This window comes from Mesoplodon bidens (genome assembly GCF_964165515.1).
Source record: "Mesoplodon bidens genome assembly, chromosome: 9".
Lineage (NCBI taxonomy): Eukaryota > Metazoa > Chordata > Mammalia > Artiodactyla > Ziphiidae > Mesoplodon > Mesoplodon bidens.
In genome coordinates, this window is record NC_138166.1 from 45,839,517 (window position 1) to 45,857,946 (window position 18,430).

The 18,430-nt window shown below is 41.0% G+C and overlaps 1 protein-coding gene across 1 annotated transcript in view; it reads left to right on the forward strand.

Moving 5' to 3' along the window:
- Nucleotides 1-14,077, forward strand: part of LOC308622230 (uncharacterized protein) — a 112,018-nt gene extending 97,941 nt beyond the window's left edge. Inside the window, exons 5-8 of the mRNA XM_081243497.1 lie at nt 5,775-5,848; nt 7,099-7,237; nt 12,478-12,668; nt 14,052-14,077. Of these exons, the coding sequence (XP_081099623.1) occupies nt 5,775-5,848; nt 7,099-7,103 (79 nt within the window). The 3' untranslated portion in view covers nt 7,104-7,237; nt 12,478-12,668; nt 14,052-14,077. The remainder of the gene's footprint in view (nt 1-5,774; nt 5,849-7,098; nt 7,238-12,477; nt 12,669-14,051) is intronic.
- Nucleotides 14,078-18,430: the final 4,353 nt, after the last annotated feature.

The following is an 18,430-nucleotide window of genomic DNA, read 5'->3' on the forward strand; positions in this document are numbered from 1 at the left end:
CTCTGATTAGAGCAATGCCCTGCTATCATGGAGTTTACTTTCTAGACAGGTGAATTATAAAATAAGGACATAACCGTATAATATATCAGGTGGGGGTAAGTAGAATGTAGAAGAATAAAGCAGATTCAAAACATATGAGAAGAATAATCACTCCTACCATTTACTGAAATAAATATTATGATGTGCCAAGAACTATGCTTTTTACATGTCTTCATCTAGTTTAGTTCTTACAATTTAAACAGCCAAATATTACTAGCCACATTTTGTAGAAGAGACTTGTCATTGTTCAAAGTCATCACTAATAAAAGGCAAAACTGAGATATAAACCCAAATTAATCTAACTACAAATCAATACCCTATACTGTCAAATATTGCAATTGCACCTGAGAACCATCTGTAGAGATTGAAAAAGATACAGGGCTTCCCTGGTGGCGCAGTGGTTAAGAATCCGCCTGCCAATGCAGGGACACAGGTTCGAGCCCTGGTCCGGGAAGATCCCACATGCCACAGAGTAACTAAGCCCGTGCGCCACAACTACTGAGCTCATGTGCCCCAACTACTGAATCCTGTGTGCCTAGAGCCCGTGCTCTGCAACAAGAGAAGCCATCGCAATGAGAAGCTCACGTGCTGCAATGAAGAGTAACCCTGCTCACAGAAACTAGAGAAAGCCCATGCACAGCAACAAAAGACCCAAGGCAGCCAAAATAAATAAAATAAATAAATAATAAAATGAAAAAAAAATACAGGTGTCTGTGCCCTAATCTAGTATCACATCTCAATAAACATCTCAGTGGGTGGAGTTGGAACATGTGTATTTTGGAAAAGCACCAGATAATGTAAAGCCCTGTTCTTGACTGTCTCCTGAGTGTCTGTCAAGAACCTTAGTTTAACATGTACACAACAGAACAAATTACTTTCCTTTCAAACTGCCTCCTCGGGCTTCCCTGGTGGTGCAGTGGTTGAGAGTTCGCCTGCCGATGCAGAGAACACGGGTTCGTTCCCCGGTCTGGGAAGATCCCACATGCCGCGGAGCGGCTGGGCTCGTGAGCCATGGCCGCTGAGCCTGTGCGTCCAGAGCCTGTGCTCCGCAACGGGAGAGGCCGCAACAGTGAGAGGCCCGTGTACCGCAAAACAAACAAACAAACAAACAAACCAAAAAAATACTGCCTCCTCTTCCTGTTTTTCATATTTATTAATAATATCACCATCTTTATGAATTTAGGAGCCAGGTCTATTAGTCTGGGCCAAATCAGGAGACATAAATCACACAGTAATGGGAAAGTTTAATATAAAAAACTATTAAGTATAAGAGGGGATAGAAGTAACAAGAGATGGGCTAGGAAGAAGCAAAAGAACTGAAATGAGTCTAGGAATAGCAGATATAAGGAGCAGCCACCACCGCTGGGGCAGAGACAGAGCACACCAGGAAGGGCCCCCACCCCCTTCCAGGCTGAGACCTGGACCTTGTTGGAGGGGGCACTGCCAGCTCCCTGGGTGGCAGAGAAGCCACTGGGGTGCAGTGCTGGCTAACTTGCCAGAAATCAGCTCTCTAGGGTGCCAAAGAAAGCTGTTCACAAAGAGGTGTGTCCCTGGAGGCATTCTGCTACAAAACCTTCTGAGGGGGATGACTGCGGAAGCTGCTGGCTGCTGGGAGCTGCCAGGTACTGGGGAAGCTGCATGTGACACAGGAGCAGGTGCTGGAGAAAGACACACAGATCTCCAGAATCAGGAAGCAAGTGCCCTCTACTGACAAAGCCTAAATCATGCCTGCCGGCAAAGGAAAAATATTTAAAAGGCCCAGGTCCATTTCACAGAGTAGGCTTTGGGTGAATTTGGAGCTGAGCAGCTGTCAAGGTCTAACTGGTGCACAGGCAACCATCCCACCTGCTCCCCCTCCCTCATCTTCCCATGTGGTTGGTACCGCCTCCTGCAGAGCTTACCCTGGAAATGTCTGGGCATCCGCACAGCTGAAATCATCATCTTTGCCTTCTCACTGGTCTCCTGCTTACCAACAGTTCACATTCTAGCTCTCCTTCCCACTGCTTCCAGAGACATTTTTCTTTTTTTTTTATTATTATTTTTTATTTTTTTACATCTTTATTGGAGTATAATTGCTTAACAATGGTGTGTTAGTTTCTGCTTTATAACAAAGTGAATCAGTTATACACATACATATGTTCCCATATCCCCTCTGTCTTGCAGTCTCCCTCCCACCCTCCCTATCCCACCCCTCCAGGCGGTCACAAAGCACCGAGCTGATCTCCCTGTGCTATGCGGCTGCTTCCCACCAGCTATCTACCTTACGTTTGGTAGTGTATATATGTCCATGCCTCTCTTTCGCTTTGTCACAGCTTACCCTTCCCCCTCCCCATATCCTCAAGTCCATTCTCTAGTAGGTCTGTGTCTTTATTCCTGCAGAGACATTTTTCTTTTTTTTTTTTAAAGGGTTTCAAATGCTTGGCTTTTTATTTGTTTGTTTGTTTATTTATTTATTTTTGGCTGTGTTGGGTCTTCATTTCTGTGCAAGGGCTTTCTCTAGTTGTGGCAAGCGGGGGCCACTCTTCATCGTGGTGCGCGGGCCTCTCACTATTGCAGCCTCTCTTGTTGCGGAGCACAGGCTCCAGACGCGCAGGCTCAGTAGTTGTGGCTCACGGGCCTAGTTGCTCCGCGGCACGTGGAATTCCCCCAGACCAGGGCTCGAACCCGTGTCCCCTGCATTAGCAGGCAGATTCTCAACCACTGCGCCACCAGGGAAGCCCAAGACATTTTTCTTAAAGTAAAAACTGCATCTATCGGTGGACTCTGTCAGTTATTTGTCTATGAACTTGTACAGGATGCACATGAGACCAAGAGGTATAGTCCTAACTGGTCTAAAATGACAGCAAATGAGTATGGCAGTATAATACTGTATCTGGCAATTAGAAATTCTCTTCTTGAATTTTCCATCCTGTTTTTTTTTAACCTGTTGAATTATGGATTGAAAGCAGTCAGTACACTAAGGAATTATGAGAGATAACCGATGGGGTGGAAAATTAAGGATCAGAAGTTTACCTTCTCAAACCTGCATTTCAAATACTAAAAAGGAAGTCCTTTTAGACCCTAGATTGAAGAGGTGAGAAAAAATATGACCATCATTTGGGTTATTGACTAATAACCCACTTAATAATTAGTAGTGAGTTCTTGAAATGGACACTGCCCTGAAGGTGTTTACACCTGGGCAGGGCTGCCTTCTCTATGAAGCATAGTGCTAAGGACCAACAGTGACAATGTTTTCATTTCTTTTAAAGTCAGAAAAAAATGAGCATCTAGGTCAAAGAAAATATTTTAACATAATATTAATATATTTGTCTATATACCAACACAATTGTAAAATATAAATTTTAATATTTTTTACAGAGGACAGTATCAATGAAGGCAGATGTGCTCAGGGCCGTTGAAAGTCATTATGTGGATCCACATCTGGGGGTTCAGACCTAAGCTGGGAATCTAGTTCAGTGTTTTCTAATCTGTGGGCCATAGGCTCACAATTACTGCTTTTGTAGTATTGTTTGTAGACTAATAATCTCTGAAAAACAATTATGTGTGCCTTTATGATGAATATGATAGGAATTTATTTTAAAGTATTTCTAGACTCATCCTTTCATATATTTTCTCAACAATAATTACCAAGAGAATAGCTACTATGATGTAATATGTCTGGAAAGGGTCCACATAATTTCCTCAAGTTCCCTGGGAGAAAAGCTTACTATGCTCCAATGTATACACTGGGAGGAAAGCCAGCTGGGGTCTTTCACTCTGACTGCCTGGGCTCCTACTGGATATGTCCTTTATACCATTATTTGGTGCACCAGAAAGTTATTTTAGGAGGGTTTAAGTGTGCTGGTTGCTAGAGTGTTCTTGTAACCAGGAGAAATGGGGAACTGGGCAATTCATGCTGAGTGTCCTGAGCAGAGAGGAACACTGACTTGCTCTAGGCAGATTCCACTGAGGGAGGTGGGGCAGATGGACCATCCCTGTTATCTTTGGAAGGTTAGTGATATAGTGGATATACTGTGACCAGCTGGCTGTTGATGAGCCCTGAACAAGATGAAGCTCATGTGGATGCTCTTGAATGATGCCATCCAAGACTGGAATACACGTGCATGAAAAGTTGGAGTCCAGGTGGCTGGGTAGACCATGGAGATGGAAAATTTTGTTTGGTTAACAGTGTATAGCCCCAGCCCCGATGGAGGATAATGCAGGGCATACTTTTAGGTACGTGGGTCAGGAAGTCTGTTTGAAATGGTCCTTGTATCTGAAGGGCATTCAGAGCCAGGGCTGGTATAGCAGCCCCCAAGGCTGCCTGTCCTGTCCTTGTCCTGGATGCAGGATTCAGAGGTGGTTATATCCTAGTCTCTAGGATCTAGAGAGATACCTGTTACATGGGTACCACCAGAAGCCTCTGAGAGTGTAGTGTCTCACTTAGACATGGTGAAGGTGGAGGAGGCAATGGTGGGGTTGGGGGCGAGGACACCTACTATCGGTCAAAGCCTAGTCAGTTGTATTTCCTGATAAATCCCTGTCAGCTCTCCATCTTGCTCAGGAGTCCATGAAGTCCCTTGGATATCATCAAGATTCAGCCAAGAGTGGGTAACCTTTGCTGCCAGCCTGGGGGCTTGCTGGTTTGTCCTGATGTAGAGAACTTCCTGGAGTGGGCTTCCCTCTCTTCTTCCCTGGAGGTCTGGTTTCCTAGTGAGGGTGTCTGCTGGGTAGTTTTGGCTCCTCGGAATTTATCAGATAGTAAAAGTGCATCCCTGTGTTGGATTTCTTATTTCCTTGATGATTATACAATTAATCAACATTTATTGAGCCTTTACTGTATGCTGTGTGCTGAAGTATACTGGAAAGGGTTCCAGAACACTGGCCCTGGAGTCAGACTGCCTGGGTTTAAATCACAGCTTCTCTACAGTTTACTGATGTGACTTTGAACAATTTATTTAACCTCTTTGGGCCTCAGTTTCTTACTCTATAACATGAGTATGATTATAAAAGCTTCCTTCTCATTTAGTTGTTGTTGGGATTAAATAAATGAATATGCACATATGCATACTGAGATCAGTGCCTAGAAAAGAGGAAACCTTCAAGAAGCACTGGGAGAAAATTAACAGGTTGAAGTGATATGACCTGGTTGGGGTGAAGAGGTAGCTGGCTATTTCAGAGTAGGTGGCCTTGGCTGAGGTGGTGACATTAGAGCTTTGAGTTCATGATATAAAGGAACTGGTCATGCAGAGGTCTGAGGGTAGAGTGGTCCAGGTGGAGGAAACAGCAAGAGCAAAGACCTAAGGTGCAAATAACCTTGAGAACTATGGGGAAGAGAGGAATCCAGTGTGTTAGCAGGGATGGATATGAGATGATGTCAGAGAGAAAGGTAGGCAGAGACCAATTCACATAAAGCTTGAGGGGTTTGCATTTGGTTTGAAGTGAATGAAACACTTAAAAGTTTCTAAATGGGGAAGCACCATGATATGATTTGTGTCCTTGTGAAATCACCTTGGCTGCTGTGTGGAGCTAAGATGGAATGAGAGAGACTGGGACTCCTGATTCATAAGCTCATGGGATCAACACTTGTTCACTGTTCTCTCCTGCTTTTTAGAGACAGTCCCACCACTGAGTGCCCCACTAGATGTGTATGGCATCCACTCATAGATAGAGACTCAGCCATACAGGGGAGTCCCCTTTTTTGTCATTATGTACTATTCTCCCTAAGTCACCCGCAGCCCCTTCACTCTCTACAGGCAATGCTGTCTTGGAGGAACCAGAGGCCTTAGGGGTAAACCTTTGGAACCAAGTTTCCCTCCTTCTCTAAAGGGTAAGCAGAGGTTTACCCATTACCTCTTACCCTAACGCCTTGCTGTCTGTTCCTGGAGAAGTAGAATCTGGATCTCTCTCAAGTAATCCTTTCACATTCAAGACCATGGGTCAGGTACCGGTGTCCTTGAAGCTTTCATTCTGGAGATGGGAGACAGACAATAAACAAACCTGCAAGATGACTCAGATGTCAATAGAGCTGTGAAGGCAAGAGAGATGGAAATTGACTGGAGGAGGGGGAAGAGCTACTTCAATGGACAAGGCCATGGAAGGCCAGTGTCATGGAAGAAAGTGACATCGGAGTTGAGATGAGAAAAACAGGAAGATGGGGAAGATCATGAGAGACAGCACTCCAGGGAGAGGGAATAGCAAGTGCAAAGGGCTTAAAATGGGAATGAGTCGCCTTGCAAGAGGAAAGGAAAGGTGACCATTGTGCTAAACTTGGTAGCCAAGGGGGAGTGTAGAGGGGGATAAGGTAAGAGAGATAATCAGGGGTCCATTCACTAGAGCTGCATAGATCCAGGGTAAATAGTGAGGGTTGTATTTTAAATGCAGTGGGAAACAGCTGAAGGTTTGAAGCAGGGCAATAGTATCTGCTTAACATTTTTTCAAAATTCCTTGGCTAATGCTACAGAGAATCATTTCTCGGAGGAGTGAGATGAAACCAGGACACTAATTAAGTGGTTAGTAGTCCAGGAGGGAAATGATAGCAGTCTGAACCAGGGTGGTAGCCATAGAGAGACCAGAGAAGAGGTTAATGGACTTGGGATTTATTTTGATAGGAGAACTAAAATAATTTATTAATGGAGTAGATTTGGGAGGGGAGGGGAAAAAAGTATGTGGAATGACTCTCCCCCCACACACCTTTTTTTAAATTGAACCAAATTATTCCCTGCTTTGCATTAGGGTCTTCTTGTTTTGAATTTAAGCTCCACTCTCTTATCTTATACACATCTTACCTTATAAATTAAGGTAAAGTCACTCCCTGCATATTGCCATTGCCCTCACATCTCTCTTCATACTGACGACTAATCCACGGGCAAATCCAGGGTTGATTTTTAGCTCTGTCGCCAATACTCAGTGAAAACTGGGATGATATTCAGCTCTTCCCTTGATTGTTAAAACTCTTACCTCCTTGGCTTCAGGTCTCCAGCCTCTCCTGGTTCTCTCACCTCTTCCCTCTCATTTGACTGTCTCTCTAGTCTTGACATCCAGCGAGCCCTACTTTAATTTTTCTCTCTTGTTTCTCAGGATGAAGATCACTTCTCCAATTTAAGTAGCATGGCTTCAACTCCTGGACAGTTCTGATGGTTTGAAAATTTACATAATAATAATCGCACTCAACTTTGATCATGCCATCATCACGTGCTGGTACATCTCTAATCCCTAAGTGCGTGCTGTATCATTGTATCTATACTGTGATGTAGTATCACTGTCCCTATATTCAAATGAGGGAACAGATTCATTATGGTTAGGGATTTTGCCCAAGCTGACATAGTCAGCAAGTGGCAGACCTTGGTTTTGAACACAGACGCATCTGAATCCTAAACTGTCACCATAAGAACTGTAGTCTACTGCCTTCCAAAATTCCTGCTCATTCCAACTCTCCCCCTCCCCCCAAACTCAACAACACAAATACCTCCTCTTTTGTATGTATTTTGCTTCACAATTCTATCTTTTACACACTCTCTAAGTCTAGAAATGTCCTGACTCCTTCCTCTCCATTATCTCCTGTCAAATTGGTCTTCATGTTCAGCAGCATTTGGTTCATAAATGTCATGGCAAATATGTGTTGCCGACATCATCTCATGCTTCCTAATTGATTCCCTGGGCTGGTCTTTCCACAACCCATTAGTCCTGCACATTGTCACCTACCTTTTTAATCAATCTGATTCTGTCATTTTGCTTAAAAACCTCTTTTGGCTCCTTGAGTTTTTATTGCCTACCAATTTCCATAGCATTTATCCAAGGTCATTAACAGTTGGCCCCACCTGTATTTTCTGTTCAGATTGTCTCATGTGTATGTGAATAATTATTTTTTCAGACGTATGTAGATGCTATATAAGGAACAAAATCCAGATTAATTTCAAAGTATTACTAAATTTATAGTGACTTTTTATTATTGTGAATTTCTCACTCAATGAGATACTAAAAGTACAACTACATTCAATTTTTTTCATGTTGAAATGAGTGTCTCACATGTAAAAGAAAAGGCTGGGATCCACTGATTAGTTCTCCTTTTTTTTTTTTTTTTTTTTTTTTTTTTTGCGGTAGGCGGGCCTCTCACTGTTGTGGCCTCTCCCCTTGCAGAGCACAGGCTCCGGATGCGCAGGCTCAGCAGCCATGGCTCACGGGCCTAGCCGCTCTGCGGCATGTGGGATCTTCCCAGACCGGGGCACGAACCCGTGTCCCCTGCATCGGCAGGCGGACTCTCAACCACTGCGCCACCAGGGAAGCCCAGTTCTCCTTTTTGATTGATCAACATTTCGTAAAAGCTTTCTTTGGGGTTTTAGAACTTAATAATTTTAATGAACATGATTAGCTATTGTAGTTCCAAGGCTGTTGACCCTGTAGCCAAGGTCATACCTGGATTGAATAATAATTGGCATGGACCTGAGTGTGCATGGGGTTACCAGCCCTAGGATCTTTACAGAGAAGGGAAGAATTTAATTTTTATTTTTAATAGCTCATTAGAAAGCACTTTTAAATGCATCCATCCTTTACGGTAGGCTTCACTACAGAAATGGGAATAAAATCAAGGGGAAAAAGTGATATTTTGATTTAATAACGTATCTAGTGCAATTTGGTCTTCAGTTGCGTCCTATATTGAAAGCGGGGGAAAGACATTGTTTTCCATCCTAGTGCAGCCACCTGTTCTTCTGGCAGCACCACCAGGGCAGCTGCCTTATATAAATCATTCTCCTTGTTCAGAGGCCCTGTGTGGTGAGAGGAGACTGGGCTCTGGACTTGGATTTATTTGGGTTAAAACTTGTATACAAAATCACCAAATATTACACCTCAGTTTCCTTATCTTCAATATAGGAACAAAGCCTATTTTATAAGGTTATTGGGAGTTTAAATAAGGTAACATTGAACTTGGAAAGATTAGTAAATTTTCTTTCTATGGTACCATGTGCCCAAATAGCTCACTTCCATTTAGTGCTCAAAATTCTAAGGCTGGAGGAAACTTAACCCTTATTTAGCCTAGCCCATTACTTCACAAATGTGAAAAAAGCAAGAGGCCATACTAGATCTACTGGTCACATCATAAAATTGTTATATAATTGGGATGAGACTGAAGAGGCTTCTCCTAGCCTAGTATTTTCCATCCCTAGTAATGGAAAATTGATCTTCAATCAAAGGCTAATGAAACATTGAAGGGATTGAATGGAACAAATAAGTGAGAATCTTCTTAATTTTGGACATTGGGCTGGTACTGCTGGGTACAATGATGAATACAAATATTTTCTTTATCTGAAGTGGGTCCTTGAAATTCATAACACTGCCTGCACACCAGAATCATCTGGAGGAAGTCTTCAAACTTATCCATACCTGGACTTCACCCAGAGTTTTTAATTCAGAATTTAAAAATTCTTTTGGTCTGGGGTACACAGAGGAAGGAGGGATTTCCCTGGGGATCAAAAAGAAGGCTTTAGAAAACCTGCTGAAGAATGATCCCAAATTATCCTACCCATCATTAATTCAACAAATATGTCTGGAGCAAAATGTTTCTTTCAGGTATTGTGTTTGACATCATCTGGGAAAAAGAAGAGAAATGAATCAAACAATATACAGTTGAAGTATGGGGGTGCATAAGACTGGAAGTCAAGTAACAACAAGATAATTCCTCCCCAAAGAGATGTAAACAAATTTGGAAGCTCCCTATTTTATAGAGCAGCAAGCCAGGCAATCTCCAAGTAGCCGGCGTGGCAGATCTTTGGGAAATATGATCCAGATTAGCCCTGGATTTTTATTATTCTGATTTGCAAATGTGTTCTGAAAGTTTGGCCCAAAGATACAGCTACAGGCTTTTCTCCCCTCTTCTTATCCTTCTTCCCAACTCTTGCTTTTCTCCCCAGACTCCTTTTCTTCTCAGCCTATGGTTTAGAGTAGAGTTGTCCTGACAGCTGCAACAGAGGCCCTGCCCCTTTTGGAAACCTGACCCATCTTTGCAGAAATGAGGTAATGTCCTCAACAGCACTGAAATATCAAGACAAGCATGAGTGCGAGAAGCAGAGGGAAGGCCCAGAGCATCTGAGGGTAGATGGAGCCCCTTTCTTTCTCCCTTTCCTCTATACTTCACAGTATCCTAATGAATTGCCATATGCCAGAAAACTGTTATAATTTTACATACATACATCTATACAAATTCATATAAATCTCTACAAATCTATGATGATTATGATATGACAAGCACCCGCTAACGTACTGCCTCTACTCAGCCAACTAATTGAGACCACGTTAGCTTCCACCCTTCCGTAGTCTTCCCATCTACCATCCTGATTATATTTCATTTTCTTTCCTTTCTAGCTTAAGTCTATGGTCTATCACAACATGTACAAGTGTCAGTGGAAATCCTGGTCCCAGTGATACAGCTGGATTTTGAGATATGGGAGGTTGGGGTGGAGGGAAGATTGGTGGAGGGCAGAGTTTATGGTCCCAAGTTGACAAACTTGAAAAGGGCTAGTTAAAGGGGGCTACCTACAATTAAACATAGTTATGCTATTTGTCCAATAAAATATTAAAGATTTAAAAATAATCACAGTATTTGTCCAGGGGAGTAAAACATAAACATTCTATGAAAGAGTCACAGTGTTTGTTCCGGAGAGCAGTGGACCAAGGAAGGAAACCTGGAGATCTTATCTTTTAGGATATATGACAAGAAGTGCTGTTTATTTCGGAAGCTGCTTTTCTTCATGATCGACTTTCCCCCTTCGTAGATTGTAATCCACACCTGAATACCTGTATATTTATGAGTCCTTCTAGGGGTATCATGATTGACTGTCACTTCCAGAGACACTTGATGGAGGGGTTGTGATTAGAAACAGAGAAGGAGGGTAATTCTGCAAGGGTATTGGCTTGGTGGTTTATTATTACGTAGCTGAGTCCTGATATGATTTGTCCAGAGTCTCCTTGAGGAGCTTAGAGGCTTCCTTGAGGTCTTCACTCAGTCTGATGGAGATGTCACAGAGTGTATTCTCTCTAGCCTGTAAGCTAAAGATGCCACATGTTTTTAGATTTTAGGGGGGAGCTCCATTTAAAAAGAACAAATTCTATAGACCGATGTTTCTTAAACTTCTTTTTTTAATCTTAGGATGACTTTACACTCAGAAAATTATTGTGGACCCAAGAGAGAGTTCTTTTTTTAGGTGGAACATATCTATCAATATTTATGGTATAAATAATTTAAATGGAGAAATTAAAAAAAGATTTATTCTTGATTCATTTAAACATGACAATTAAAACTTTATATGTTAACATAAATAATTTTTATGAGAAATACTTTTATTTTCCCCTCCAAAAAATTAGTGATGAGTGACATTGTTTATATATTTTACAAATCTCTTTCATGTCTGGTTTAGAAGACAGTTGGATTCTCACTCTGCCTCCCTTTTCAATCTGTTGTGATATATTGTTTGGCATAAGTATATGAAGAGAATCTGGCCTCATGCAGATGTGTAGTTGGAAAAGAGAGGAGTATTTTAGCAGCCTTTTGAGATAATTGTAGATATTCTTCTTTGATACTACACCAAACTTGACAAGTGGTAGTTTCTTAAAGGTTGGTTGTCATATGGAATCTGAAACTATATCAATAAATGTTTCATACTCTGTACATTCATGACAGACTGAGTGAAAGAGTCACATTACATCTTAGTATTACTAAGAAAATAGTTTTGCTCTCATTGAAGACTATATTTTGAGAATTGCTGCTATAGCCCAAAGATAATGATGATTTTACGTGCACCTGACAGGGGTGAGACACCCTTCTTAAACCTTGGATTGAAGGAGACTGATAGAAAATTGAGCTAGATAAACATCAACAAACAAGCCATCCATTTTGAAGGGATCATATAGGAAAGATATAAGAAGTAGGAAGAGTAACTAGACAGACAGATTCAGTTTATAATCCTCCCCCCAAAACAAAGTCTTTTTGAACAGAAAACACTTCCAGAATAGAGCTTACCCATAGTATTGCCGAGGGAGCGTGCAGAAGGGACTTAGGAAAGAACCTAAAGTAAGGCACCAAAAAGTCCTACCCTGAACTCACACTTCCCTGCCCTGTACTTCATTCACCTCTGCCATTCTCAAGGTCTTTGTTTCACATCCAAAAAACTACACCAAACTGTTGTGTAAAATGAAACTCAAGCTCAGGATTTATAATCAGACTTCGTTGCTTATCAAAACTGCACCACAGGAAAGAAGGAGGGAGTACACAGGAGGCAAAGGCTGAAGATCACTCTAATGAATGGTTAATTCTTGATAGAAAATTATAGTTGCTGAAAAATCTTGAGCTGGGTTTTAATGAAAGCTATCCTTAGGTCACATTCTGCCATGTGTACAAGAAGGCATAAAATAGTGTATTCAGTCTCTTCTATTAGCTTGATAAAGTTCAAGTTCTTGTCCCTTTAGGTGCTCTGACAACCACCTTGCATGAAAGATCCACTCAAGACAAAAGCAGCAGTATTTCAGAGGTAGGATATGGTGGCCCTTGGAGAAGACATCAATCAACCAGAAACTGAAACCAATGTCTGGTCACAAGCCTGTTTAGAAATCAACCTCAGGTGCCATCCCTAAGGATTCAGGCAAGAGGACTCATTATTGTGAGTGTGTTTTATTGTTCATTCCCCAGTGAATTCCTCATCTTCCAATCCAGTGATACACTTTTAGTTTTAGTCTTCCTTAATCCTGAAATTGATGCTGTTGGCCTATCCCATGACTATTGAAAGAATTTCCTCCATTGCTTCTAGTTCACTGCTCTCCATGGATCTTCTCTGGCCTCTTGCTGATATTTTCTTAGTGTATATGCTTTATCATTCTCTCCTTACACCTAAAATGTTGGCATTCCCAAGGCCTGACCTTTAATTCCCACCTCTTTTGTTCCTTTCAGGATGATTAATTCCATTCTCCAAATGTACCATTTTTTGAGCAATTATGTATTGGGAACTGTTTTTATTTCTTTATATTTTTCATCTTATTTAATTCTTACAACAACCCTGAAAGGCTCTTAATAGTATTCCTGTTTTGATCACAGAAGTTGCATTCCTTGTTCAAATCATATCTTGAAAGATCTGGGACTTGGTCCTAGATATGACTGCAAACTATTGTTTTAAACTTACCATATGCTACCCAATATATTGCCAACCTCAGTTTCTGTCTTGAACCTGAGACCAGGGCTTCACACCTTTGGGGCACTTCAGAGACATCAGTAAAAATTGTTTTAAATAGAGGTGCCCTTTGTTCCTGTTCATTGCTACTGAATTAAAATCTTGGTAGATGATTTTGATGCATGCTATTGATACACTGATGGACTTGATCCTTATGTTCAACTTTCTATCGAGTCATCACCTAGATGCCTCCAGAAACTTTGACTTTAACAAGAACAAAACTGAACCTACATTCTCTCAAATCTCCTCTTCTTTTCTTTCACATATTGTTAATATTATCACCACTCACACAAATACAGACAGTTGGGAGTCATCCTAGAATCCTTCTGCTCCTTCATTCTTCCTATACTTTTGGCTCCAAGTCCTATAGTACTTAGCTCGGAGGTATCTGGACATCCCTACTGCTACTTCCATCATCTGTCACCTCCTAACTAGTCTCCTTGCTTTTTAGTCTCTCCATACTACAATTCCATCCTACATCTTACAGCCATCTTAATTTTTCTAAGAAGTGTCTTTTAAGGACCATATTAATAGTCTTTTATTGTTTTACACAAAGGGAAGTGAATTTTAATATTTAGTCAAAATAACACGAGGCGAAACCATGGCATTTTAATGGTGTATTGGGTGTTCTCAAATTTTATCTTCTGCTATTTGACCTTTGAACTGTATTTAGGATGTGAACAGATGCTGGTGGTACCTTTAGGAAATTATGAGAGAAGACTGAGGACTAGAGGGTTAAACATGAGGATTTCTGTTTTTCCCATTCTGAATTGTAATGCTTGAAAAGAGAATCCCTATAAGTAATGTATTGAAATGAAGAGAAACAAGGAATCAGTCATCTAGGGTAAGTGTCAACCTATATAAAATTTAAAGCCTTGAAGGCATAAACATTTGGATACGCATATGAATTAACTGGTAACCCAGTTGTGTTTTTCAACTTGTGGGGCATAGGTCCTGGAGAGTTTGGGAATTATATAGCAATGAATTGGTTAATGTGGATGCTGCTATCTCACTGTCTATAGATTGAAAATAACATAATTGATAACATCTTTAAAAATGTTTTTCAAGTGAATGTAATGATTAATGAAATATAAACTTCAAGTGTGACTAAAGTCATAGTAAGTTCTTTCATTATAAATTTTGCTATCAATGGCTATCCAATTACAACTACTCTCATGTGAATGGTTTAATTTTTAAATTAGTAAGGGCTCCACATGCTTGAAAGGGTTAACAAGCATTGATTTAGTTGATATACATTTTTTAAATGTACAGTTTTTTAAAGATTTCAAGTGGAAATGCTAAAATGAAGATGGATGTAGTATTCTGGAATTTTTGGAAAGATCTAGGCTTATGATATAAATTTGGGAACCAGCATGTAAATATTTTTAAAGTCATGATACTAGATTAGATTACTGAGTGAATAATGAGTGTAGATTAAAAATAATAATGATAAGGCAGTCCAAGGACTGAGCTGTAAGGCTCTCCAGTATTAAGAAATCAAGATGATGATAAGGAACCAGCAAAGGAGACAGAGTGGCTAGTGAAAAAAGAGGAAAATCAAGAGAATATGCATCCTGAAAGCTAAGCGCTTAAAGGGCAGAAAATGATAAATTATCACATGTTGGTAATAGATCAACTAAGGTGAAGATTGAGAAATGACCATTGGATTTTACAATGTGAGGGTTACTGGTGACTCTGACAATAGTAATTTTGGTGGAATGTGGGAGAGAAGTCCTTTTGGAGTGAGTGTAGAAGAAAATTGGAGATGGGGAATTTCAACCATTGGAAGAGTTTTGCTGCAAAGATTAAAAAGAGAGATGGAGCAGTGGACAGAGGAAGAAGTAGAGTTATAGAGTCAAGATTTGTTGTTGTTAAGATGGGAGAAATAATAGCATGATCACACACTGAGGGGAAAGTTCCTGGAGAGAACCATTTCAGTTGTGTTAATACTACTAATTAGCCCCTTCTTGTTTTTTTTTGTTTTGTTTTGTTTTTTTAAAGATTAATGGCCTACAACAGTGTTTTTCTAACTATTCTCTGAGAAATAATAAGATTTTTTTTAAATTTTATTTATTTATTTATGGCTGTGTTGGGTCTTCGTTTCTGTGTGAGGGCTTTCTCTAGTTGTGGCAAGTGGGGGCCACTCCTCATCGCGGTGCGCGGGCCTCTCACTATCGCGGCCTCTCTTGCTGTGGAGCACAGGCTCCAGACGCGCAGGCTCAGTAATTTTGGCTCATGGGGCTAGCTGCATCTGCGGCATGTGGGATCTTCCCAGACCAGGGCTCGAACATGTGTCCCCTGCATTGGCAGGCAGACTCTCAACCACTGTGCCACCAGGGAAGCCCCCCTTTTTGTTTTCAAGCTGGAGTATATTCTTCTATAATTATATATCTATTTTTAGTAATTAAGTTTCCAGACATCTAGGAAAGCTGAATGCTATCTCAGGGTACTGCCTCTACCCTTTCTTTAAAGTACTGTTTGTTCAGGTCAACAGTGACATCCTCATTATGAGATCTAATGGTTAATTTTCTGCTCCATAACTGCTTAATATGATGATTCTGATCCATCCTCCTACTAGTTGCAACTCTTTCATCGGCTTCCAGGCCCCCGCTCGCTCTCTCCTGATCCTCCACACCTTCTCAGTCTGTTTTGCCTGCTCCTACTCTGCCTTCCCCTCCAGAGTTGGCATCTTCAAGACCTTGCCTTTGATTATTCTCTCTCGTGTATTCCCACAGTTATCACTTCCAATCCTTTGGTTTCAATTTTTACCTCTATTCATTGTTCAATAACCTATATAATAATAATGGCATCTAACATTTACTGAGAATTTACTATTATGTGCCAGGCAGTTTGCTAACCTCTTTATCTGCCTTGTGTCATTCCATCCACACCAAAAACTCCTCTGAGTATTACCAGCCTCATTTTCAAATGGGGAAGCTTATGCTTAGTAAGGCTCTGAATCTTGCCCAATCCCATGGAGTCAGCAAATGGCAGAGCTTTGATTGAACTCATTGTCTATCTGATTCTGTTGTAACTACTATGCTTTATTTTGGTCTAAAACTCTAACTTAGATCTCCCTAGTTTTAAACTGGTACATCCATCCAACTGCCTATGGATGTAGCTCAGGCATTTCTATCTTAATAGATACTAAAGTAAACACAATGTTGCCCCTCCTTCCAACCCCTTCCCTACCCTACAGATGTCCCTATTCTAACATCTCCTCCTCTGATATTTCCCGTTATTTCCTATCATGGTTTCTCCTTCAATCTATTCCCCAAGTTTAGACTGTTCTGGATTTTCCCTCTCCCTCACCCTCATACCCACTGTCTCCACATCTGTCTGTCTCTGCATCCCAGCGCTGCTGACATCCTCCTCTGCTTTCTAATTGACCTCCTGCTGCCCTGCCGGGCATCCCATTGCAGTTGGCTCTCCCCACGGCTGTCAAGGTTAGCTATTGAAAAAGTTGATCTGATTTCACTTCACTTAGAAACCTCTCGTGGCCCTTGTTACCTCCATTGTCCTTTCCATTCTATTTACAATATCACTCTATAATTGTCCTTGCCCTTCTTGCGTATCAGAGGCATCATGAACGCACGTGAAGAATTATATTTCAGGATATATGTGGATGCTCTTATGCTGAAGAAAACAAAATGAGTTCCAAAGTCTTTACTGAGTTTTAAGTGGCTTCTCACTTATTCTTCTCTATGAATGGGAGACTGATGTACAACTATTATTATGTGAGACTGCTCAATTTTTTTTTTTTTTTTTTTTTTTTTGCGGTATGTGGGCCTCTCACTGTTGTGGCTTCTCCCGTTGCGGAGCACGGGCTCCGGACGCGCAGGCTCAGGGGCCATGGCTCACGAGCCCAGCCGCTCCGCGGCACATGGGATCCTCCCGGACTGGGGCACGAACCCGTGTTCCCTGCATCGGCAGGCGGACTCTCAACCACTGCGCCACCAGGGAAGCCCGAGACTGCTCAATTTTTTGACATTAAAAAAGACATTCTTATTTATAACTATTACATACCAAGTAATAGTTTTCATGTGAAACTCTTGTTTTAACTAATATTCTCAGCTAGAGCTGTTCTCTGGTTGTGGACCCTGCAGACAGGGCATATTAATTTTACATAATAAACTTTGGTAAAGTATCAGTGACAGAGTGGGGATGGGTAAGTGGGAATGGAGGAAGATGAGGATACTGACACCAGGGTCTTTTCAGAACAGAAACAGGATGAACTCTACATTCTTAATAGCTCAGTTAAAATAATTTTAAAAGCGCCTCTGGTCCTTTGTTAGCTTCCAATAAAAAATGCAAGCGAAGACTGGAAAAAAGATTATACTTAGAAATATGCTATATTTTAATATAGAACAACCTGGATCTCAGTTGTGCCCTGGAATAAAAAGGACAATCCTCTTAGATAGATCAGTCTCCCAGATAAGAGGCCGTGTGGGTGGTGGAGGAGGGACTCTGGATTCAGATCCATCTGGGCTCAGATCCTGGATATACTCCTGGATGACTGTGTGATCCTAAGTCCTGTCCTGTCTCTGATTCTCAATTAGCTTTAAATGAGAGGAAATCTTATATGCAATGTAAATATAAGGGTTTCTTAGATGAGAAATTAACATATTGATCTGTACTCCTACATTGGAATGCTGTAAATAGCTCATATCTATTTAGTTTCAATGGTTAGAATTGTAAGTCTAGAAGAAACACCAAAGTTTGTTTATTTCAGCCCCATTATTTTACAGATGTGGAAACCCAAGAAGATCAAGAGACATATCATAAACTATTTGTGTATCTGGGACTAGACCTCAGTATTCTAGTTTCCTAACCTAGCATCATTAACATGCTTTGATGGGACTATTAGGAGTTCACAGCTAGGTAGGAAACTCATACCTCAACACAGTTACCAATATTAAAAGGCTGGAAGAGCAGCTATAAGTGAAGTTGGAGCCACAGGAAGGAAGGATTCATTTTCCTGAGGACCACAAAGAAAGCTCCATCAAATCTGTTATAGCGACTGGAGAACATTCTACTCTTCTCACTTATTCCACTCCAACTCACCATTTAGTAATTCAACAAGTATTTATTTTAAGGTGTTATTAACATCAATGAAGCTTTTTATTATAATGTACTTTTTCTTAGTCGATGAATACCCAAGAATAGCTACCATCATGTGATTGTCTAACAACTATATA